Source organism: Bufo gargarizans, chromosome 1, assembly GCF_014858855.1.
Source record: "Bufo gargarizans isolate SCDJY-AF-19 chromosome 1, ASM1485885v1, whole genome shotgun sequence".
Taxonomy (NCBI): domain Eukaryota; kingdom Metazoa; phylum Chordata; class Amphibia; order Anura; family Bufonidae; genus Bufo; species Bufo gargarizans.
The window spans coordinates 603,969,699-603,996,440 of record NC_058080.1 but is presented as its reverse complement, the minus strand read 5'-3'; the positions used below and the strand labels follow the sequence as shown (position 1 = coordinate 603,996,440).

General features: G+C 41.2%; 1 protein-coding gene across 1 annotated transcript in view; it reads left to right on the top strand.

Annotated features, from left to right (window-relative positions):
• PRDM6 (PR/SET domain 6) overlaps window positions 1-26,742 on the top strand; it is a 131,736-nt gene that overhangs the window by 89,680 nt on the left and 15,314 nt on the right. The window contains exons 4-6 of the mRNA XM_044291104.1: window positions 7,333-7,460; window positions 14,897-15,021; window positions 15,152-15,494. Coding sequence (XP_044147039.1) covers window positions 7,333-7,460; window positions 14,897-15,021; window positions 15,152-15,494 — 596 coding nt within the window. The remainder of the gene's footprint in view (window positions 1-7,332; window positions 7,461-14,896; window positions 15,022-15,151; window positions 15,495-26,742) is intronic.

Sequence of the window (26,742 nt, the reverse complement as noted above, 5' to 3'; positions counted from 1 at the left end):
AGTGAACCCATTTCGGAAAGAGCACCCCCGTCCGAACATTTTAATTGGTGGAAAGGGTGCTTTTTAGCAAACAGGTCTCTCACAGAAGGCAGAAATACTTGAGAGAAGCATTTCAAAGCACACATTTGTAAAGATGAAAAATTACTAGCAGACCCCAATTTTTCACTTTCACAATGGGTTAAAGGAGAAAATGCAGCCCAGTATATGTTCCCCATTTTGCAAACACCCCATATGTGCTTGTATCCTGTTGTATTGGCACGCAGCAGGTCTCTAGAGGCAAAGTGCAAAAAATGTTTTTTGCAGGCCTGAATAAACAGACATGTATTTTAGGTGCCATGTCGCATTAAATATATTTCCTGAGATCCCCAGAAATGAAAAACCCAAAGAAGTTACCCCGAACATTTTAAGTGGTAGAAAGGGTACTTTTCAGCAAACAAGTGACTCGCAGAAGGCAGAAATACTAAAGAAAGCATTTCAAAGCACACATTTGTAAAAATGAAAAATTACTAGCAAACCCAAACCCCAATTTTTCACTTTCACAAGGGGTTAAAGGAGAAAATGCACCCCAGCGTATGTTCCCCATTTTCTCCCCTTTTTGTAAACACCCCATATGTGCTTGTACCCTGTTGTATTAGCGCACAGCAGGTCTCTAGACGCAAAGTGCAAAAAAAAATTCTCGTTGTTTGGGGGACTTCACCAGGAAGATGTTGCCTTGGTACAACTCAGGCGATGTAACTTGCAGAAGTACTGGGGCCCTCGATTGCTTGGTTAGAAAAAATTAGGGCCTTTATCACCACCTCTTGATACTGTAGGAATGTTCTTGGATGGCCTCTAGATTTAAAAAGCACAAACGCATTGTACAGCGCCCTCTGTATGAGGTGTATGGCCAGCTTTTTGTACCACACTTTTGTTTTTCATGTGGGATTGTAGGGCTTCAGAACTTGATCTAAAAGATCAACCCACCCCCATGTGTTTATTGTAGTCCAGGATGCAGTCTGGCTTGGCGACAGTCGCTGTGGTACCTCATACAGAGGCAGGAGAGCTGGTGTTAGTGTGAATGGTGGTCAGTAAAAGGACATCCTTCTTGTTCTTGTACTTAATCACAAACATGTTCTCATTAAGGAGAGCACAGCTTTCTCCTTTTCTTAGTGGTTGTCCTACCAGGTATCTAGGGAGGCATCTCACATTTTTGCATACTGCGCCGCATGCCACAGTACCTCTGGAAGCTAGAGACTGGAACAGTGGTAGACTCATGTAGTAATTATCCACGTAGAGATGGTAATCCTTATCCAGGAGTGGGTGCAGTAAGTCCCACACTATCTTCCCACTAACTCCTAGGACGGAAGGGGGAAGGCATTCTGGGGCTTCAATCCGGGTGTCCCTTCCTTCGTTAACCTGGAACTTGTGAGTGTACCCAGAGCTACTCTCACAGATTTTATAAATTTTTATGCCATACCTTGCCTGCTTGAAAAGTAATAGAGATTCATCTATGCAGACATTTTTTTCTGAGGTGTACACTTCTGAAAACTTTGCGTTGAAGTGGTCAAGGATGAGCCTAATTTTGTACAGACGGTCAAATGTGGGGTCATTTTGGGGTGGTCACTGTACATTACCGTTGTAATGCAAAAATTTCGGAACTGCTTGCAATCGATTACAGGCCATTGCACTACTGTAAATTGGAGTGTGGTGCAAGACATCCACACTCCAATTCTGAGTAATCTTTGGTTTTTTAACAACGCCCATATGCAGCAAGAGCCCCCTAAAGGTCATCATCTCTGCTGCATTTACTGGGGTCCAACCTAGGGGTCTAGCATAGGGCAATGTGGGGTTCTGGGAAATAAATTGCTGGGCGTATAATTTTGTTTGGGTTACCATCAAGTTTATTAAATCTTCAGAGAAAAAGATTTAAAAAAATTCAATTTCAGTGAAGCCCGCACAATCTATCAGAATTCCTGAGCTGCCCACAAACTCAGGAATTTGGGGCTGATAATCGTCAGGGGGTGGGGTCCATATGGGGTCACTCTGGGGGCTGCTGTCTCCGCTGCTACCCTGCGGCGCCTTCTAGAGGGTCCCTCATCACCGGATGATGATGATAAGGGGGTAGTGGAGTAGAGGAAAGTGGCATCCTCTTCTCCTTTACTGGCCGACTCAGTATCAGAGGCAAGATATGAGTATGCCTCTTAAACTGAGTAAACTCGTTGGGATTTTATTTTATTGGGGTGTAGTGTGTGAAATGTGTAAAACTGTGTGGGGTGTGTATTAGGTGCTTTCACACAGGGGCTTGTAATAAATTGGAAAATACATTTAGGAGAAAAAAAGCAGAACAAAAATTAGCAAATTTTTTTAATTATTTTCTGCACAAAAAAAGAGTCTCTTCTGCACAAAAAAAGTCTCTTCTGCACAAAAAAAGCGGTGAAAACTGAGCAGACGCGATCAGTAATGGACACTACTGATTGCTCGGTGGTTGCAAAATGCACGCACGCAGATGGTGCGTTTGTGCAAAATTCTAAACTGACACTAACTGAAATTGATTTATATATACAGTACATTACTCTTTTTTTCCCACCAAAAAATGTACAAAAAAACCCTAAAAAATAAGCACACTACTTATCGGTGCCCTGCAGCACGCATGCACACAGATGGTGCGTGTGTGCAAAAACTGTAGTATAAAAATTCACAGTGCTTGGTGGTTTTAAAATGCACGCACACAGATGGTGCATTCGTGCAAAATCCTAAACTGACACTAACTGAAATTGATATATAGATATATATATATATATATACACACTCACCTAAAGAATTATTAGGAACACCATACTAATACGGTGTTGGACCCCCTTTTGCCTACAGAACTGCCTTAATTCTACGTGGCATTGATTCAACAAGGTCCTGATAGCATTCTTTAGAAATGTTGGCCCATATTGATAGGATAGCATCTTGCAGTTGATGGAGATTTGAGGGATGCACATCCAGGGCACGAAGCTCCCGTTCCACCACATCCCAAAGATGCTCTATTGGGTTGAGATCTGGTTCTGATTACGCCAAATTCGGACTCTAACATTTGAATGTCTCAACAGAAATCGAGACTCATCAGACCAGGCAACATTTTTCCAGTCTTCAACAGTCCAATTTTGGTGAGCTCGTGCAAATTGTAGCCTCTTTTTTCTATTTGTAGTGGAGAGAAGTGGTACCCGGTGGGGTCTTCTGCTGTTGTAGCCCATCCGCCTCACAGTTGTGCGTGTTGTGGCTTCACAAATGCTTTGCTGCATACCTCGGTTGTAACGAGTGGTTATTTCAGTCAACGTTGCTCTTCTATCAGCTTGAATCAGTCGGCCCATTCTCCTCTGACCTCTAGCATCAACAAGGCATTTTCGCCCACAGGACTGCCGCATACTGGATGTTTTTCCCTTTTCACACCATTCTTTGTAAACCCTAGAAATGGTTGTGCGTGAAAATCCCAGTAACTGAGCAGATTGTGAAATACTCAGACCGGCCCGTCTGGCACCAACAACCATGCCACGCTCAAAATTGCTTAAATCACCTTTCTTTCCCATTCTGACATTCAGTTTGGAGTTCAGGAGATTGTCTTGACCAGGACCACAACCCTACATGCATTGAAGCAACTGCCATGTGATTGGTTGACTGGATAATCACATTAATGAGAAATAGAACAGGTGTTCCTAATAATTCTTTAGGTGAGTGTATATATATAAAACTAACTAACTACCACTAACTGAAGGTCTTTTTTCACAGAAAACTAAACACAAAAATGTACAGATGTAAATGTGCACACTAGCAGGGGCGTAGCTATAGGGGGTGCAGAGGTAGCAGTCGCTACCGGGCCCAGGAGCCTGAGGGGCCCAAAGACCCTTGTGCCACATAAGAAGACACCAGTATTATAGAAAGAGCATGCTGTTCAAGTTACACCTTTGGCTGGAGGGAAAGGGGTAATGTCAAGAATTTGTACAGGGGGTTGCCATTTAAATGTTTGCCTTAGGCAGCACGAAGGCAATGTGCTTCCCTGCCCCTGGCCATAAAGCGCTGAAGGAAGGGGGGCCCAAGCTGAACTCTTTCACCAGGGCCCATGATCCTTTAGCTACGCCCCTGCACACTAGTTATCGGTGCTCTTCAGCACGCACGCACATAGATCGTGCGTGCGTGCAAAAACTGTAGTATAAAAATTCACTACAGTTAAAAAGTGAACACTGGCTAAAAATGGAACTTATAGCTATATATAGAAATATAGAGCTCTCTATATATTTTTATAAACCCCTAACTACTGTTTCTTCTGTTCATTGGCAAAAAAATTAACAAAAAAAAGTGCAAAAAATAATCTCCAGGTGCTGATCAGGTAGATATGCACTGAACAGCACTTGGCGGTCACAGCTCGCACACAGACAGGGACGGAGGGTGGTTTAGGGATCTAGAACTGCTACCAATAGAAAAAAAATCACTACAGCAGTTCCAGATGTTCTTCTTTTCTTCCTTCTTCTTCTTTACAGGAACAGTTGAAATCACAGTGGTGGTGCACCACAAGTCCCAGCAAGCCAACCAGCAGCACAGAGGGGCACAGAACCTCTCTGCATGCAGTCACCAGCTAGAATGGCTGCATGCAGGGAAGTTCAGCCCTTTCCTGTCCAGCTGTAGCACTGCCATTGGCTAGAGCATTGTTCCAGCCCATAGCAGCGCTGGCAGGGAACGCCAAACACTGGTGTCCCCTGCCTGACCCAGGGGGACAGGTACTGATAAGTTCAGCACCAGTCACCCCTGTACAAACCCTGTTCCACCCCCCTGCAACTTCCTGGATGAATGAAAAATTATCTGGAGCTATGATTGGCCGGTCTGCAGAAATCAGCCAATCACAACGATCTATGTTGCAGGGGGCGGAAAAACTTCCCTGTACCCCTAGGGAAGATGGCTGCCTGCTGTCCTGAGCAGCCATCGTCACCCGATCACCAAGCGATTTCGCTCAGCGACTGGGTGAACACCACTCCATAGCTGTACTGTGCTGGTATTTTGTACCTAGTTCGCAGCGCCGTACAGCTGGTAGCGAACGCTGGTAGCTAACAGGTTAAAGAACCACTACCAGTGAATCACTTATGACTGCAGCCAATGCTCAAGTACTAGTAGTTAGGAAAAGAATCAGTAAAACTTGTAATGTATGCATTAAAATCTCAGCTTTTTGTGGACCTAAGACTGCCCAATGTATAACTATCATTGATTGCTGTCTGTATACACACTTACACTGAAAACACCTCCCCATGTACAGCTGAAGTCAGAGAAAGCAAAGATTTAAATGTATAATTTACACGTTTTACTGATTCTTTTCCCACAAAACTATATACCAAACTGCTCAGCTCCTCCTGTATTGTTGGAGAACTCTTCCCCTTGCACTGCCTAAGCTGCAGCATTTTATATAGCATCAGGCAATTAAGTTGTAAGTCCAGCCTGAAAACAAAGTCCATACCCAAAGTCCTTACCCAATAGTCAGCCTCTCAAAATCTCTATTGCGCAGAAGGAACTTAAAGCATGAGTAAAATTAGATTATTCAATATCCAATTGCTAGCAGTCTTCTAATAGCACATTCTAGTATCTTTTACAAATCATACATAAATAAATGTTATAATTGGTAATGTCAAAGCTTACATATCATTGCTGATTTAACGGAATAGTACTGTACCTAAGAAAATAATTTATTGTACCAGATCGTATCACAGGTTGGATGGCAAATAGTTAAAAATCAGATTACCATTCACAAAACCTCAGAAATACCCTCATCCTACAAAGAAAATTCAAAAGTCAATGTTATTATAGCTTGTAATTGAATGTATGTGTGGCGTGGCTGATCTAAGGAGATTTTTAAGTGAATATTCACAACATGTGAACTTTCGACTATATGATATGAGGGTAGATACCACCCATATACTGATGCTTCAGATGAACATATGTTGATATTTATTGGATCATTTTAGGATATTTTGGATAACTAAATATTATCATTTTCAAACATGATTCCACTTGTGGGCACTATCCTAGTTATCCTCCAAAAAATTCAGTGTATGTGATTATCTAATCCATTGGCTGTAAGACTAGTCATTCACAGTGAGCTCCAGCCTCTCAGTTCTACGGTCCAAGCAAAAGGATACAAGTCCAAATTGACTGTAGATATTGATGACCAAATGTGATATTGCCGATCATTGAGCTTGCTGATTGTTGCGATGCAGGCTTACCACATTAAATCACCAGAATCTGATGAATTTGGGGACTTTCTGTCTGATCTCCAAGAGCATTGTCTGGCTGCTCTCACAAATATATAGCCATCTTAAAGCAATTTTCTGGGCTAGGGGTGGGGGTTGGAGTACTAAATGTTTAATGAAAAAAAAATCATAAAAAAAAGAAGTAATATGCACCCTCACTGATCCACTGCTGCTCCTATTTTGAGGCTTACCAGGTCCTGCTTCTTGGTCTAGTCTCAACATACAGGAATTGTCAGGTGATGCCTGCTCAGCCAATCACTGGCTAAGGTGGGTCACCACTGAGGAAAGTGATTGACTGATGCATCTCCAGATATTTTCTGTGTGTCTAGAGCAGACCAGGAACCAGAGATCAGTGGAGACCCAGTAAATACTGGAACAGGAGCGACAGTGAGAAACCAGTTATGTTGAGTTTTGCTTTTACTATTTATCAGAGTTTGGACACTTCTTAAAAATTTTACTCCCTGGACATCCTCTCTAAGATTCAGAACTTGGCTTTCATTACACAATTGGACAATCTAGTTCATTGTGTTATTGGACACAAGGTTCCAAGACATGACTATGTATCCAGTTTTAGCTAGGACTACTAGTATGGTAGTTCTTATTGTCTTCTAATGCGTATATAAATTTTATATGTTCCTGGCTGTAACATGAGTGCCTGGCATCATCTTATTTGAACGGGAGTGGTATGTTTCTGACACTACGTTAGCATTTGGAATGTCTCTGCCATCAATTTGGTATTTCCTCATTACCCAGAACATTGGCCTGGCAGCTCATTACATAGCCAGTAAGCCAACAATATTGCGTCGGAAGCACATGGACATCTGAGATGTTCTGTAAATGTGTTTCATACACCAAAGATTGGACTGATAAGACAGGATAAATTTATAGTACATCACAATGTGTTTCTTAGTTAAGTCAAATGGCCCTCAAGACTCACACATAATCTAGTGACAAATGGCAGAGTACTAAATTCCTCTAAAAGATATATTGAGACTCTGGTGGCAAACTGGAAAATGATTGCCGACTCTCAATGTAGATAAATAATGTATTGAACCTGTAACCTCTTCCCCTCTAGATATATGACCAAGATGGGACATTACAGCACTTTATTGATGGCGGAGAACCCAGTAAGTCAAGCTGGATGAGGTACGTCCGATGCGCAAGGCACTGCGGGGAACAGAATTTGACAGTAGTTCAGTACAGGTAATGTGTTCAAATTGTAAATTACATTCAATTCAATAATTCATTTTCAGAACAGATGATCCTAGGAGCACATATGCTATCAGTTAGGAAGGTCACAGGAATGAAAACAATGTATATATTACACAGCATGTTTGCTAGACTTCAGAAAAGAAAAAAAAAAAAACCCTGTTATAATAACCAAGACAAAAAAATGCATTCTGGTGGAATTGTCTTCATCTCACATCTTTCAACTTATACTTACCTGGGATGTGCACTGGTTGAGATGCATATTTTAGCAGGGGTGTCCCATCACTGAGACACTGTAGCCATATGATTCAATGGTGCCTATTTAAACGACTTCTTCAGAGAGGTAGCTCCTCTTCCCTATGACTTTCTGATGTGGCAAATAGTGGTGAGTCCTTAGCAGATGAACCCTCATCCATGAGGTTCATATACCCTATTGGGGGTTCCGATTAGGTAAGCACTTCCACTTCTTAACTAAGGCAGAACACAATAGGATGAAGGTAATTTTTATATAACCTTAATTCCACCAACATTCCACTTGTATGACTTAATTGGAAAAGTAACTATGCTAATGAAATATGAGATGTGGTTTTGAAACATTGTTTTACATTTTGAAATATGGCAACATTAAAGGGAGTCTGTCACCACAATTTACCCTTATAGACCACTTACATAGCACTGTAGCATAACTATAGATCAGTCAAATGGTACCTTTGACTTTTTGTTTGGATGTTCACCAGGGGCAAAAACTGAGTTTTATTCATATGTAAATGAGGGCTCGCAAGTGCCCAGGGGCGACGTTCGGGCTGTAAGTGCCCAGGCCGCTCTGCCTTCTTCTCACATAACCCCTCCCCAGCCTGTTGCTTGGCCCGCCCTGTAAGCCTCTTACATCATCCAGTGTACTGGCCGATATCCCGCCGGCGCATGCGCACTGTGATGACCATTGTGGGCAGCAGCATCATTCCATGCAGTGTGCATGCGCGGGCGGGATATCGGCCAGTATACTGGATGATGTAAGAGGCTTACAGGGCGGGCCAAGCAACAGGCTGGGGAGGGGTTATGTGAGAAGAAGGCAGAGCGGCCTGGGCACTTACAGCCCGAACGCCGCCCCTGGGCACTTGCGAGCCCTTATTTACATATGAATACAACTCAGTTTTTGTTCCTGGTGAACATTCAAACAAAAAGTCAAAGGTACCATTTGACTGATCTATAGTTATGCTACAGTGCTATGTAAGTGGTCTATAAGGGTAAATTGTGGTGACAGACTCCCTTTAAATTGTATCACTGGTAATGTAGAAATGCCAGTCCATATATAGTACAGTTATATCTTTTGTCAGTGTAACACCTTTTTATTTAAGCCAAATGAGAAAGGGATAGATCAGTGGCATAGAACTTCTGTCCTCTAGCTCATACTGCAGAGTTTCAGTGTATTCCTATGAAATACAGCTTCAGCCTGTCTTCCCTGACTCCTCAACTATTACAAGTAGAAGGCAATGTGAAGCAATGTGAAGCTGTATCTCATAGAAATACACAGGAGATTCTGCACACAGCACACTGTAGATAGTGTGGACAGGCAATTTGATTAATCAGAGTTTTAAAACTCTGGAGTTTATCATTGTAGGGACTAACCTACTTTCTCACTGCACTTCTGGTCTCTTAGGGCAGAAATAACATCTTCAAGAGCTGCAGCCACATTCACAGCCACTAACCAATGTGTAGACCTGTGCCTGTCCCAGTGTGCATCAGCTTCTTTAGCCTTCTGATTACTGGGAGTGTTGGGAGTTGGAACCCCACAGATAGATCATCAATAGTAAATGCAGTAGTACCCCCAGAGGACTAATGCAAATAGTTAGTTTGCGACTTAATGGTTTAATGTCCATTGTTAATTTCAATGCATTTTTTCTATGTGATGTTAATCCTAGAGGTGAAATTGGAACATAGTTTAGTTATTGTGCATTGCTCAGTGGGAGGAGGTGGGTCTTTCGCCTCTGGGTCAGGAGTTTAGTAGTGCAGTTCTAGCAGTTTAGCAGAGGGTAGGCATCTGCATGTGCCTGAGCAGAAGTGAGACCTGCTGCAAGGAACCATCATCCTTGCATCCCAACAACTACCACCAAGGACTGGCACAAAGGACAGACAATAAGTGCAAACACTTCTATACAGCTACAGGGCTTATGGCTAGTGGAAAGGGTATATCACCTCAGGCGCCCATCAGTCTTTTACCATGAACTAGCTACCCAGTGGAGAATCTACACCCCACTTTGGGAACTGTAGTACATATTGTGAATCTGCACTCCTTTGGTCGGCTTGGAAAGTCAGCCATCTTACTGCCGTTTATCCCATGTTCAGCTTTGGAAGTATTGTGTATATACTAGAGAGTCTGAACTAAATGCAACAGTGTCTCTGTTTATGAACTGCCTAAACTACTTCAGTAAAGAACATTGGATTTGTTCCCACACTGGCCTAATTATTGCCTTGCACTACAACACTGCACTGCTGCCATTATCCATTCCTTCACTCAACCTCCTGCCTTGCACCCTGCCAAACATCCACCATCATGGGTACCCCACCTTACACCAAGCAAGAGCCCCAGAAGTCAGGGAGTGCCCCAAGTGAAGAAAGGGTGCAACCTCCATTCACTGTTGCATGGATCCAGGGAGTGCCAAAGTGAGGACAGCCACCGTGAATCACTACAACTCCTATCAGTGCCACTACCACTCCTATCCCCTGTGAGTAGCTGTATAAACCTCCAGAAAGCACCCTAAAGTATTTTACAACATTAGCTGTTCTGACTATGTAGTTGGGTTCTCTTCTATATCTAAGAAGGCTTGCCTACTCAGAATAATAACCTATATTAATAAGAGGTAGAGATGAGCGAATCTCTCAAATTTTGAATCCGGCTTTATTTTCCCGAATTAGTTTACAGATTTGATTCAAGTCCAAATCTGTTTTACCAGAATCAAAAGTGCTCTAGTTGGCCTGAAAATTGTGTATGACACTTTGAGGTCTCCAAGGACTCTTTCTCTCTCCCGCAGAAATTTGCCTGAATAGAATCACCACACCTTTGGATTCAGAAGCAACTTCAATTTTTACAAAATTTGGGTTGAATTTGATTTGTTTAGAATCGATTCACTCATCTCTAATGAAAGAGGTATTAAAAATGTCAGGCTTTGGTGTCCTCATATGGGTCACCTCAGGCTCCAAAGACCAGTGCACCTGCAACCTCTATCCCTTATAGTTACACTGGTGATAATGATTCAATATGGAGATGTCTATTTCTGTGTGATAAATGCAAAATGTGATAGGTATTTGAATCTTTACGTAAAAATATTCATACATTTGGGTCATAGAGAATACATTGCAACGATTTTGAGCTGTCAACACTGCTGTAGGGCCAAGATGCAAAAAATAGTTTTGAGGTTGTCGGCTATATGAGGTACAGTAAAGTATAATAATAGAGGCCCAAGGTTAATCTAGACAAATGTTCTGAAACACTGTGAACACAGGAGTAAATTCTGGAACTTAAGTAGAAGTCATTTCTATTAAGGAAAAAGGAAACATGTAGATACAAGCATGGAAAATAAAAACACTTACATGCATCAGACATTTTAATAGGAATTTTTACATCTAGATGAGTTGTTAATAGCTCAATACAGTATAGCTTCAGTTGTTTTAGCTTTCAGCACAATGAACCATGAAAATTAAATAAACTCCTCTCAGTCACCAAGGAGTGGAGCCTAGGGGAACGAACACTTAAGGCATTTCTGCATTGTCCAAAGTTGTCCTTTTCACAAAAAGTCAGCTGGTTTGAATTGACTATGTTATGATGTCTAATATCTAAATGGAATTTTCTTCAAAGAACTGTGTGATTGATTGACCCTCAGTTGAACGTTTTGTTTTTATTTTGAGGCTGACAATAATGTCCGTTGGCATGTGTTCTACTTCAACAGCGTTAGGACGCCATGAAGCTATCTTTATGAGTCATCCAACCACAATACTAAATACATGTCAGCAAAGGAAATATTATCCGAAACGAGAAAAATCCCTTTGATGTACTTCAGCATGCAGAGAGTTGTGCGAGTTTTGGAAGCATTATCCGCTTGGAAGAAATGGTGTATGCTTACACTATTTTTCGGTCTACCCTCAGAGACCACCCATCGGCTGAAAACAGTTCTGCTCTTTCAGCAGCAAACTGTGTCATTTGGTTTTTTAGTATGTTCATTACTACTCCGCTTTGTTTATTTAACGGAGAGCCAAAGTGAAAGCTGAAATGTTTGGAATGGTAGAGTACAGAGTAGACTTGCTTTTTCTCAACTTTTAGAACTTACTATTGATTTTTCTTTTTTTTTTTTTTACTGTAAAACAAAATGATTTTCCTTATTGCAGCGGAGTAGAGAAAATGGGGAATTATAGTGAAGCTGGAAGTTTAAATAGGGAAAACGAAAAAAATTCTAAGTTGAGAGTTTTTGTCAGATATTCATAGAAAGCCGTAGAACTGTTCTGCTTAGCCAGCAGTGCCCTCCTGAGACAAAATGGCTGTAAAAAAAGAGAACAACAAGATAAATGGTAGTTTTGCAGCTGCAAGTGAAATATTGAGGATCTGCACTTTTCTATTGATCTTTATGATTCCGTTGCCAAGAGGCAGTTTGTGGTGACAAAATACGTTGACAAGTGCATATCTCACTAGGGTGAAAAATGCAGGGAAGGATTCCCATATGTCAGAAGGGTTACACTACAGCCAAATTGCTTTGTTACAGATATCTCTCGCTGAAAAGTAATGTCAACTTATATAAAGTGCTTGTATTACAATACTTAACACTTCAGGTTAATCTTGAGAAGTGCACAGGCAAAATGATTTGATTTTGTTATGGAAAAAGCAAGTCCACAAGGTAGCATTTTTACAGGATGTGTAAGGTAATGTGTTCATCTCATGGTGATATTGTAAGCGATATCTGTTCAGGGTTATTCAAACATGGCTGCTTTCTTATAGAAGCACCAAATGTGTCCATGCAATACCAACCAGTTCACAGGTAACGTGTTTCTGACAAAAAGAAGCCCTGTTTTTCTAATCCTAGGTGACTATGAGCCTTTGGTAGCACTGTATAATGACCATGGTATCCAAGTTGTTTCAGAAGGAGAGAACTCCCTCTGTTGCTCCAACTCAATGTGATTGCTGGATAAGGATGTTTGCTACAGCAGCCAGTTGTCTTACAATGGTCTACAGGTCTGCCATGTAATGAAGCATATTAGGCCCTGCCAGAGGCAGGGTATAATAGGCTGCATGTCAGTGTAAATTGACTCACTGCAGACTACAGTAAGTAGTGCAGAGTATTCTGTAAGCAGTAAAACAATCGCATGTGTAATTTCCTTTGTGGCACTATAAAGTGTTGAAAGAAAAAGTTTACAAAGTTTAAAGCAGAAATCCTAAGTACAAATAAGAATAAAAAGGGAATGAAAGCAATCAAGGAGTTTTTATGTACCTCATTAGTCTACCAATAGAATCTACAGTTTATCCTGAAAAAAGCAAGCCCCCATACAGCTCTGTTAAAGATATAATAGTGTTATAGATCTTTGAATGCGGCAAAAGTAGTAAAACATAACAAACTGTATCAATTTGGTATCACCGTAATCACTGACCCAGAGAATAAAGTTATTATGTTTTGATATTGAAGGCCTGTCCTCAGGATAGGTCATCAATATAAGATCAGCAGGGGTCCAACACCCAGAACCGCTGCTGATCGACTGATAGAAGCGGCCGCAGTGCTCCAGTGAGCACTGCAGCCCCTTCTTAGGCCAGTGATGTCACAGTCATCGGTCATATGGCCTAGGCACTCCTCAGTTCCATTCGAGTGCAGTACCAAGCACAGTTGCTATCCAATGGACGGCTCTGTGCTTGGTAAGCTGAAAGGAGGCCTCTTTAAACAGCAGATCAGTGGTGGTGCTGGATGTCTGATATTGATGACCTATCCTATGACCTATCCTAAGGCAATGCAACAATGCAACAAAATAAAAAATAAATTGCTTGGTTGTTACTGCCCAATTAGTGTGAAAAAACACAAAGCAACTAAAAGTTTACAGGTACCCCAGAACTCTACTAAAGGTAATTTTCTAATGTACACCTCTCCTATGTACAAAGGACTATACATTTAAATATAACCAGGAAAGAGTAAGGTATGGTCTTTTTACACAGGACTATTCAGGCAGAATACCGGGAACGAATGTTCGTATAAACGCTTCTTCCAGATAATCAGCCCATGTAAAGGTGCCGCCAATTACCTGATGAAAGGCTGAAATGATCTTTTATGCTGACACCTAATTCATGATTTCCGAGAAGCAGATCACGTTGTGTGAACAGCTGCCCAGAAACAAAGAATTTGTGTGAGGATGAGCAATTGCACTAGCCATCACTCATCCCCATACAGTGGAAGTGATCGGTGTATGTAAATGCAGCTCTTACCTCCACTGACAAGCAGACAGTTATCGGGAATATTAATTGCCTGCTCAGTTGGCGAGTGTAAGTGTGCCAGTAGGCTAACCGCAAAAGTATAAAATGAACTTGGCTACCAGTCACACCCATATTAAAATGACATATGGTAGATGGGATCCCTGTAAGGCTAGCTTCACACCTGGCCCTCCATTATAGTTTCCCTCTGACTGATGATATCATTGATCCTAAATACCGTATTTCTATGGGGTCATTTCTGGCATCTGGCAGCCTCGCATCAGTTTCAAAGCTGGATATTTGCCATCGTTGACCATAGCATGTAATGTTTTTCTGCCTGCTGCTCTCAGGCCATGGAAGCCGGACAAGTGTCACCAGTGTGTCCTACCTAAATCTGTTCAAATGTTTTCCCAAAAATATGATAAGAGAACAAGCCAGCACTTATATTCTGCTCACTTATTACAGAAAAATATACTAAGACTGTCGTAAATGATAGTAAATCTGTTGTGCTGTGGGGGCCACGCTCCCTCAGGCTAAGCCCCAACCACTTTTTAAGTAGCGAGAGAAGGGAAAAGTCACAAATTATGGTGCAAATATGCCGTGCACCATAATTTGCGACCTTTTGTTACACAATAGGGGCATAAAACACTTGGTAAATGACTTGAAATATTTCAAAAAGTGCTGGACACGTTTGGCAGCTCTTTTCTGGCCGGCTTGGTTTGATGACATGTCTCCTTCTATATAAAACTAGGGAAAGACCTGTTAATAAAGCTGATCGACAGATGTGCTGCCTAACAACCCTACTAAGAAGACTGCAGTTGTTGGGCTGTACTGTGTCACCTGCAAAGACTGCGTCTGGCCTGCAGTGTGATATTTATAGGCTGTGTGTATTTGGATGCTGTGTCTCCAATAGAAAAATGCTTTTTTTTTGTTTTAGAGGAGATAGAAAACAGTAAATAAATCAAATATAATTGATTTTCTGTTATTTTACCAGATCCAGCATATTCTACAGAGCTTGTATTGACATTCCCCGGGGCACAGAGCTATTGGTGTGGTACAATGACAGCTACACGTCGTTCTTTGGGATTCCATTACAATGCATCGCTCAGGATGAAAACTGTAAGACATAAGTCAATATTCTGTCATAGACTGGATGATTTTCTCTTAAACTGAATTCATTAGAGGATGACATTTTTTATATGTCTGCCACCGCTGACTCTTAACTATGAAACAACTTTATGTCTTGTAGTGAACGTTCCATCGCCAGTTATTGAAGCCATGTCCAGACAAGACCCTCTACAATCCTTCAACAAAAATGGCAAGTTGCCCTCTTCTACATTGCAGAGGTCCATAGTTTTTCCACAGACTCCATGCAATAGAAACTATTCTCTCCTGGATAAATCTGGGCCTCTGGATACAGGATATAACCAGATTAATGCCAAAAACCAACGAATTCTTGCCAGCCCAACCTCAACGAGCCAACTCAACTCAGAATTCAGTGACTGGCATCTTTGGAAATGTGGACAATGCTTTAAGACTTTTACCCAAAGGATTCTACTACAGATGCACGTATGCACCCAGAATCCAGACAGGTAAAATAAGATGACGTGAGCAATGTCACGCAAAACACAGGTTGTTTTAGCTGCATCTTTTTGGGTTATAAAGAGGCACTTACTGACATTTTTACCAAAAGCTTGGTTTTCTACTTCCTTGAGAATATATTAGTGAGTCTACAGTTTCTTGCTGTGGTGCTACTCTCCAAATCTCAGACTCTTTTGTGACAACGTGTCATTTGCCTGAAAATCAAAGCAAGCAATAGAATAGAAGAAATATACAAATGTGTTCTATCCTACCTTACCCCTAAGGGAGAGTTCACATCACTGTTATTTAGTTCTTCTGATCCATCAGAAGAACAGCAAAAAAAAAACTAAAAAACAGGAACCTGTAACAAAACGAGTCCTGTGCATCAGTTATGAACATTTGGCATCCGTTTGAGCCATTTCCGTCTGATATCTGGATTTTTTAGATGGAAAAAAAGTCCTGCATGTGAACTCTCCCTAATTTGGCTGAGGACTCCAATTTCTCATGAAAGCACTTCAATATTTCAACAGTTCAATATTGCGACATACTAGCAAAACCCCTCAGAGGCTGCAGTTCAGAACACAGCCACTGGGTAGCTGCACATGGACTTATATAGGATAGAAATCTTGTGACACAATATTGTGAAATCGTAATGTTTTGAAAAACTGGTCATCTTGTGACAGTCACATCACAACATGTCCTACCAGAGGAAAGGTAAGGAAAGACAAATCTGTAGCTCAGTCATATATGGGCTGTGATTAAGCCAATGGTTAGACAAAGATTGATTTTGGAGAGCAGCACCCAGGTCTTGCTACACAATAGTAAAAGGTAAGAATGGGAAAATTTGGACCGCTACAGGATATTTCACTAAAGTTGGATTTTTCCATTGTAAATTCACTTATCATTGTTTACCTCTAAGCTGGACAATATGAAAACTATCACAAAATTCAAATATGACATATGAATGTAAATTCATATGACCGTTAATGCAACTTTTTGGTAAAGCCCTCACTAGACACTAATACATTTCCAACTTGAATGATGAGCTGAGAAGAATCATTGCTTAGTGACTTAGGCCACAGCATCTGTGTAGCACATATTGCCACATTTGTGGAGATCTGGATGTTTTTTATGCACATTCGGATGACATGCTGGTGGCCCATATTGAAGCTCCTCATGCCTTTAATGACAGTTGCGTCAGACATCAAGTTAAGTGAAGATTGAAAAGGAAATGACAAGATAGGTATGTTATAAACCACTGCATAGATTTAATTTTCCAGGACGGAAGTAATCTAATGAAAAGTGCAGGAACATATTTAGATTTTAGATTATTGTTTTAAGAAACTTTTTGATCTCAATATGTCAGTCTAAGGCTACTTTTACACTAGCGGCACGGACCTCCGGCAGGCTGTTCCGTCGGGTGAACAGCCTGTCGGATCCGTCCTGCCGCTAGTGACTGTGTGCCTCCGGACTGCCGCTCCGTCCACATTGACTATAATGGGCGCGGGGGCGGAGTTCCGGTGAGGCACGGCAGCGCACAGCGAGAGGCTGCCGGAATAAATGTCAGACATGTCGTCGTTTGATTCCCGACAGAACAGCCTGCCGGAGGTCCATGCCACTAGTGTGAAAGTAGCCTAAGGGGAAGGATGCACATGTAGAGTGTCCTGTTTAGCCAAAAACATGAAGTTTATCATAAATCAACATTGTTTTCAAATGCATGTTAAAGGGGATTTCTGGGATTTCAATGTGGATGGCCACTTGGCGGGGTTGCTGGGAGTTGGATGCCTACCAATCAGATATTGATGACATATCTTAAGTATAGGACATCAATATTGAACTACTGGAAAATCTCTTGTAATGTCTGTGTGGATTTTTGTAAGTCAGACTGCTTTTTACCTGCAAAAACACTCAAACATTGACAAACATCTGAAAACTACATTGATTTATGGTAAAGCGACATGAGCATGGTTTATAGTTGCATGGTGTGTCCATATCAGTGTTGGATATTGTGAGGAAATCCAATTCTGAACATGGGTATTTTATACAAATAACGCCTATGTTTTCTAGCCCTTATTCTGGATGTAACACCCACAACCCTCTGCAGCTTTGCTGAACTGGCTTTGGTCCTGTAAGATCGGTCCAGAAGAACTGTAGGGGGTCTTAATGATGCATTCTGAATACAAAAAAAGGGGGGTTGGACAGCACACCTAGTAATCAGCGGTGGGTGCATGTCTCCAGAGAAAGGGGTAAGCTTTCCCACAACCAGTGGATAATCCAAAAACAAAAAAGGAGATGATGGAGACAGCACGTCCTTTTCTTGGTGTTTTATTCCAGATGCAAAGTTTAAGCTATGGAGCCTTTTTCAAGCATACTCATATTGAGCACGAATATTCAAAAAGCTAATTTTTTATTGCAACTTCGAGAATTCGCTAATATTTCGAATATAGTGCTATATATTCGTTATATCGAATATTCCTCATTTTTTCCATCTGAACACATGATTCCTCCCTGCTTCTTGCTTGTGGGCCAATGACTCATTGGCCCACAAGCAAGAAGCAGGGAGGAATCATATGTTCAGATGGAAAAAATGAGGAATATTCTAAAAAACTAATATATAGCACTATATTCTATAGTGCTATATATTCGTTTTTGACCCACGCCTGTATTGATCTCGTAATGTTCGCATATTACACGATCATTACCTTGCTGATTTTCCAGTAAAAAAAAAAGAATGTAGAATATAACGAATATTCGAATTCGCGAACATTCGAAAAATATTCTACTAAATATTTGCTAAATATCACAAATTCGAATATGACCCCTGCCGCTCATCACTATCCATCATCTCCTTTTTTGTTTTCAGAACATCCTGAATACAGACTGTTAACCATGGATACAATTGAGCTGTCTGAATAAGGTCTTCCTTTTAAATACTGCTGATGAAACAAAAGAGCTATAAACAGTAAAGTGAAAAGGGGCCGTCCAGTCCCGATCTGACATTGGGTGTAGACAATTAGTTGTTGCACATTGGACAGTATACAAGTGTATAGTATACAAGTTCTAATCATTTATATTAATCTAATTAATGAATTAATTGTAGGATGCTGAACTTTTTTCACAGCCAGGGAGTAATTTTAGTAGTTGTGGGTTCGGTTCCACATTTTTGCATACTTGTAAAAACACATTTTCCATATTTTTGCATACTTACCTGGTTAATTCAAGGAATGTAACCCCCCTTCCCCGGGAATATCCAAGACTAGCCAAGACCACCCATTCATGGGTGGAGATTACATAAGCTCCACCAATTTTGGACTGCCAGGACTGACAAGACTGTCAGTCCCTGAAAATTCAGGGAATGATGATTTTTTTTTTTCATGCATCAGTGTTCACAGTGTTCGATGCAGTTTTTTAAGTGGATTAAAAAAAAAAAAAAAGAGATGCAGAATCATTCCTGTATGCTTCCTTTATTCCACACATTAGCTAAAAAATTGGGTAAAAAAAGGACAACATACGGCAAAAGTGTAAGCACCCCTCAGGTTTTTCATAGGACTACTCCTTCATTTGCCCTACTCAAATACTGAGGTACACCCATGCAAAATCAGCAGTATATATCGGCACTATGGTCTATTGTGTCATTGGCGAAAACATTTCTTGTTTTTTCCCCCATATTTTCTGTGAGCTCTGTGAGAGTAAATGGCTGACACTGAAATAAGCAACAGCTATCTCTTCATCAGTTTCATAATGAGCTGAAAATGCAATTTTAAAGGTGCAGTGACCTTAAAACAGTGTGTCTGTATCTGTGATTTATGCTTTATTTTCTCATGGCTATCATACGGGGTAGATTAATGACTGTCATAGGCAGAAAACATCAGGCCAAGATTCTGTAAATGCATTTATGTCTCCCAGAGAGAGAATGTCTTGCCTCTCAGTGCTTCTGTGACAGTCATTGCCGGGTTCACCTGCGGTGTACACTGTGTAGGAACTTAATTAAGTACTAAGAGGCAATGAATTGGAATTTTTTTGCTTAGCACTATTTTTCTTCAGAGCATGCAAAGCTATAAATCGTGTGGAGCTGTCAAAAAGATATACCTGCTCTAGCGGTGATGTGGAGGAAAACAGATGCCATTTATTCAATAAACTAATATCCATAGAGAAGAAAAATGTTGACCAGATACCTTAGAGTCAAAGTTGGTTTGAACGTTTGTCAATACAGAATTTTATGGCCGTGAACTGAAGATGAAATTTAGCTGAACAAGTGAATTAGAATTTCTGGTACTTCGGCCAGTGGCACCGTGGATATAATACGGTCATTATTTATGCATCAAAGCCCGTTCCTCTGACAATCCTGATAGCTAGCCAGCCAGGAAAAGATCTAATTAATCTCATCTAAAATTCTGGCCTGTTTGCCTTTTTTTCTAACAAAAAATAAATATTTCATTTAATAAGGACGTGTAATATGGGTGTAAGTAAGTCATGGGGAAATGAAGCGTCGCAAAAGCGATTTTAGTGTAGAGCTATTTATGGCAGTAAGGGCTGGTGTATACAGCAGTATTACAGATCCATGTTGTATGGGTCCAAAATACAGCACCCGTAGGGTCTACACCTTCTCTTTGTATGCCCCTAATTTCATGCACTTTTCTCCAAATTGATATGGACTCCATGAGAAAAACAATTGCGGAATGTTCCTTTATATACATAGGGGCAAAAAAAGTATTTAGTCATCCACCACTTGTGCAAGTTCTCCAACATAGAGAGGTCTGTAATTTTCATCATAGGTACACTTCAACTATGAGAGACAGAATGGGGGGAAAGAATACAGGAAATCACATTGTAGGATTTCTAATGAATTAATTGGTAAATTCCTCGGTAAAATAAGTATTTGGTCACCTACAAACAAGCAAGATTTCGGCTCTCACAGACCTGTAACTTCTTTTTTAGAGGCTCCTCTGTCCTCCACCCGTTACCTGTATTAATGGCACCTGTTTGAACTTGTTATCAGTATAAAAGACACCTGTCTACAACCTCAAACAGTCATACTCCAAACTCCACTATGGCCAAGACCAAAGAGCTGTCGAAGGACACCAGAAACAAAGTAGTAGACCTGCAACAGGCTGGGAAGACTGAATCTGCAATAGGCAAGCAGCTTGGTGTGAAGAAATCAACTGTGGGAGCAATTATTAGAAAATGGAAGACATACTAAACCACTGATAATCTCCCTCGATCTGGGGCTCCATGGAAGATCTCACCCCATGGGGTCAAAATGATCACAAGAACGGTAAGCAAAAATCCCAGAACCACACGGGGGGAGCTAGTGAAGGACCTGCAGAGAGCTGGGACCAAAGTAACAAAGGTTACCATCAATAACACACTATGCCGCTAGGGACTCAAATCCTGCAGTGCCAGACGTGTCCCCCTGCTTAAGTCAGTACATGTCCAGTTTTCCAGAGAGCATTTGGATGATCCAATAGAGGATTGGGAGAATGTCATATGGTCAGATGAACCCAAAGTAGAACTTTTTGGTAAAAACTCAACTCGTCGTGTTTGGAGGAGAAAGAATTCTGAGTTTCATCCAAAGAACACCATACCTACTGTGAAGCATGGGGTGGAAACAATATGCTTTGGGGCTGTTTTTTTTGCAGAGGGACCAGGACGACTGATCTGTGTAAAGGAAAGAATGAATGGGGCCATGTATCGTGAGATTTTGAGTGAAAACCTTTTTCGATCAACAAGGGCATTGAAGATGAAACGTGGCTGGGTCTTTCAGCATGACAATGATCCCAAACACACCGCCAGGGCAACAAAGGAGTGACTTCGTAAGAAGCATTTCAAGGTCCTGGAGTGGCCTAGCCAGTCTCCAGATCTCAACTCTATAGAAAACCTTTGGAGGGAGTTGAAAGTCCGTGTTGCCCAGCGACAGCCCCAAAACATCACTGCTCTAGAGGAGATCTGCATGGAGGAATGGGCCAAAATACCAGCAACAGTGTGTGAAAACCTTTTGAAGACTTACCGAAAACGTTTGACCTCTGTCATTGCCAACAAAGGGTATATAACAAAGTATTGAGATTAACTTTTGTTATTGACCAAATACTTATTTTCCACCATAATTTGCAAATAAATTCTTTAAAAATCAGACAATGTGATTTTCTGGATTTTTTTTCTCATTCTTTCTCTCGTAGTTGAGGTATACATATGATGAAAATTACAGGCCTCTCTCATCTTTTTAAGGGGGAAAACTTGCACAATTGGTGGCTGACTAAATACTTTTTTGCCCCACTGTATTACACAGATACAGAGCCATGGAGACTCCCTGTACCACTATACATCCACACTACAAAGCCATGCACATAGAAAATCCATACAAAGCACATAAAGCCATGTACATAAGGCATAACACACATTAGAGGGAATTTGTCATGAGAGGATTTTTTTTTTTTTTACTCTTTATTGAGCAAAATTAAAATGTACACAAACACAGGTATATATCGGAGGTAAAACCAACAGGTCTCCAATGAAGAAAGTACGGTAACAATGAAGAATTCGTCATTAGAATATAGGTCGACAGGTTTCATCATAAGCTTAAAGGGGTTGTCCGGGATTGGGGACTTAGGTTTAATTGTTTAACAAGGACATAAGTATCTTCTACATGACTGTCCTACCTTCCCCATACTTTTCTGATGCCCCGTATTCATTAGTCAAATCTTCAGCCGGAAGTGAGTCTTTTCTCACATTCAATGACGTACCGGGTCCCTTCTGCAGAGCGAAGCTGCTTCTTCCGCTTCGCAGGGAGCCCGGTGACGTCACCATCAGCCGCCGGCATTATGCAGAGCACTCGGCAACAGATCGCGCTAAGCCACGCCCCTCCGGTCCAGTGACGTCACCGGGCAGGGCGTGTTCACAATGGAGGCAAGGGAACTATGCTAATTAGCATAGTAAACGCCTCCAATGCAGGCAAATGGGACGGCAGGCTGGAGATAGAAGCAATACTCGGAGGACAGGAGGAGTTTGGGGGCGTTACTAAGGGGGGGGGGGGGAGAAAAATGTGCGGCAGGAGGCTGAATATGATTCAAGGGGGGCGGATGCATGGAGGACATGGCGATGTGCGGCAGGAGGTGGAATAACAATGAGGGGGCGGAGTCACAGCAGAGAGGAGAGTCGTCTGAATGCATGTGATGCCGCGCTGCACTGGGACCCACAGTGCAGAGCGGCAGGAAGTTAGACAAAAATAAACAGAGATGTAAACAGTGCGTGGGGGACTGTCGGAGCCGTTTAGAAATGGCGAAAATACCTTAAAACATATGGGGGGACCTAGAATCACCTGTTGACAGTGAGTACACTTAAAAAAAATATATATTGATCCCGGACAACCCCTTTAAGATAAGAAGTAAATCATACACATTCAGGGTACTAGATTGAAGGTACCTTAGTCTAGGGTCCGAGGCGGGTTGGATGAGGTTCCTCCGACGGCTGCGTCAGTGGCTAGCTGAGAATAGCAAGTTTCCTCAACCTCTCGAGCAAACAGCTCAGACACTGAGGGGTTGTTTAGCATTTTGAGAGCAACAAGTCTCATATCCTCTGAAGGATTTCCAACCCCTCCATATCTTATAAAATGTGTGATGTGGCCTCGACCCCCAGGAAGATATTTATTCAAACCTGTATAGCTGGTCTATTTTAAGGTACCATTGTTCAATAGATGGGACTTCAGAGAGGAATTTTTGAAGTCAGTTTTGCACTAGTCTGCATTGGCATATTCGGTGCACCTTTAAAGAGGACCTCTCACCCCTTCTGACATGTCAGTTTGAATAACTCCTTACGATCCCCATGTACTAATTCTGGAGAATCTTTTCTTGTGACTCTGTGATGTGCAATTTCTCTGTTATTCCTGATACAAGTTTATGAATAAATGTACATCAGGGTGTTACCGGTTGGGGGCTTGTCAGTTCACAGTCTGGCACTAATTGGATGGTGTCAGACTGTACACCCCCCTCCCCAACTAGGAACACCCAGATGGACCTTTATTCATTAAGTTCTAGTAGAAATAAAAGAGGAACAGCACAACATTGTCAAAAGAATTCATGCTCCAAAAATATTACATGGGTAATACAATTATGCCCCCCTCTACCACTCCTACTGGAGCAAGATTGTGCTTTTTTTGTGACTTCATCTGGAGTGAAAATAATTAACGTAGCTAAGCATACCAACTTTCTCATCTACTTCTCCAAATTGGAGCAAGTGGTGTAGAAATGGAAAATGTTGCTAAATTTTGCACAAGTAAGCTAAGAAAATTCACAAAGGCTTATTTTGCGACATCTTGAAGACAGAATTTTGGAGTGTAGGACTTGATAAATTGCCCCATTATATTATTCAGATGAGCGGGAATATGTTTGTAACTGGAAGACTTGCAACTGCTGACTCAAAGGGATTGTCCTAGCTTGATATAAGGATCCCTGGACAAAAAACTGATCACAAAATATTCCCCAGTGGGACACCTAGCAATTGCATTTTTCTCTAGGGAAACCTCAGTTTCCTTGCAGCACCACCAGGAGGGAAATTAAGCATTACATAGTGTCCATTTACATCAATGGCTGTCTGTGTAATATGGGATAGGCTATGTCAGGGCTCAGCAACTTCTGAAATCCAGCTTTTGTTAAACTACAACTCCCAGTATGCTGTATTCACTTCTGTGGGAGTTTCAAGAACAGTCAAGCAAATGTGCATGCTGAAAATTGAAGTTTTATAACCACTGGAATGCAGGAGGTTGCTGAACCCTGGGCTATGTCCTCCAGAATGAAAGGTCTTTGTAACCACTCTTCCCTGCACCCAAATTTAAGGATTTTGAAGACCCATCTCTATTGACTCAGAATTTGCTTATATGTTTCTAAGATGAAAAAATACCTCCAGGCTCTCTTCTCTTTCCTACTAAATTGCAGTAGGAGTTAAGGAAAATCTCTATTAATGGAGTGAGATAAAAGGGGTATTCCCATCTGGGACAGTGATGGCATACCACCAAGACAAGATCTGCCATGAATGTCAGATAGGTGTGGGTCCCACCTCTGGGACCTGCTCCTATCTCCAGAACAGGACCCCTAATTTGAACAGGCTCAGCGATTTCTGGCAGTTCCATAGCAGTGAATGGAGGGGCAGCCACTCTTGCATATTGCACTTTTTTTTCCCTGCTTTGGGATTTCAGAAGATAACTGATCATGCTCGCTTAGCTATTTTTGGAGATCCCATATTAATGATTTAAGAGCATACTGCACATGCGTGGTATGCTTTCATCTAATTCAGGGGCCCTGTTCTCTAGATAGGAGTGGGTCCCATAGGTGAGACCTGCACCAATCTGACATTAATGGCATATCCTAGAGATATGCTGTCAATATCCCAGATGGACCAACCCCTTTAATATAAATTATTTAATCTTGAGAAGCCATGTCTAGTTATCTCATGATTCCAGTCTCTTATCAATCATTGCTGTCAGCCAGGAAACATTATATAAAATAAGGTTGGCACCCCAGAGGAAAACATGCAATGCTTACAAAGGTTGGTTTATCAGAGTTTTTTTAATTAAATAATCTAAAATATGTTGAGTTACTTTCAGGAGGGTATAGACTAGAAGCCCTTGTTTAATGTAAGGAATAAAAAATGTTAGTAATATCTTCCAAGTGTAATTTACAATAGGCAGAGAGGACATTCAGTTGTAATGTAAAGAGTCTCTATTGGAGGCATAGATAATTTATTGTCCTACATGTGTGTATCCCACCAATTTGCACCCTTTATCAGGCGCCATTTTGTCTGTAGCCTGCAATTGGATTCATGACACACGGGTGAACCATTCAAGGTCCACATAGGACACCACAGAGCTTGATTAATGTAAGGAATGAAAACTGTCAGTAAGACCTTCTAAGGGTCCTAAAACTCAAGTGTAATTTACAATGGGCAGAGAGGACATGTTTTTCAGGCACCATTATGCCTGTAGCCTGCAATTAGATTCATGCCATACTGGTGAACCATTTAAGGTCCACATAGGATACCACAGAGCTTGAAAAACCTTGTAACAAAGAAAAGGTTCACATCTTCATAATTATAATAAGCTGCAAGTCATTGACTGGTGACGCTGCATCTATGCTTGGTCACGGACAAACAGTGACATTGTGCTGGAACGTACATAGCACCTCATGTTTCTTCAAATGACTAATGTTTTTCTACCAAGCAAAGCAGGTTCATAACACCAAAACCAGCTTATTTGACAGGATTTCAATAGGAGATTTATGCACACATTAAAACAACTACTGTAAGGCGCTAATTGCATGGGCTGAATTCATAACTCAGATGTGAGGGAAGATAATTCCCAATAGATTTTCATAAGATAGAAGAAAATAGTTCAGTTTTTTTTCCAATAGAGAGTAAAGAAAAAAAACTGGGACTTCAGAGTTAAACTGCAGACTCTGCAAGAACATATCTTTTGACTCTGAGATGTAAAATCCTATTAAACAAAATTGACTTATGGCTGCCCATTCTCTATGTTCACAGAAACAGCATTTTCATGGAGAGTCACAATCAATACTGATGAGAAGACTGATCTTCTTTCAGCAGGAAATAATAATCTGTATTTGACAAGTTTATAAGTAACACATTTAAGCACAGTTGGATGCCAAGTTTCTGGTATTACTGAACTAAGAAGGTTCTGAGGTTAACCGTACCTATATCTGAAGATCTAGGTGCATTTACATGCGCCAAATGAGCAGGCAATTATTGGGAAGGAACCGTGTAAGCGCAGTCACCTCCACTGTATGGGGAAGAGATGAAAGTGAACTGCCATCGCTTGTCCTCATACAGATGCATTGTTTCTGGACAGCAGATCTCCGTTTAAACGATTATTTCTCCTGATGAATGGGCCGATTTGTTTATTCCCAATATTTGGCCTGATAATAGTTTTGTGTAAATCAGCCATTAGTCTAATAGCCAGAATAAGTGAGGTTTGGTAAATATTTTCTCAATAAGAGTTACTTTGAGAATTGAGCATAGATGGAAGACCAGGGGTGGGATTTATCATAACAAGGTGCGCCGCTGGATGTGTATGCCTCATCATAAACTAGGCAGTCTGTGCACCTCAAGTGAAATCTACCCCAACACCTGGCTGGGGTAGATTTCAGTGTTCTTCTATGACAGAAAACTGGAATAGAAGAAGAAAAATGATGCAGGGATGTTGGCACCCGCCCTTTCTCTGCCCTCACCATGCCCTCTTTTTAGTGAAAGTGTTGA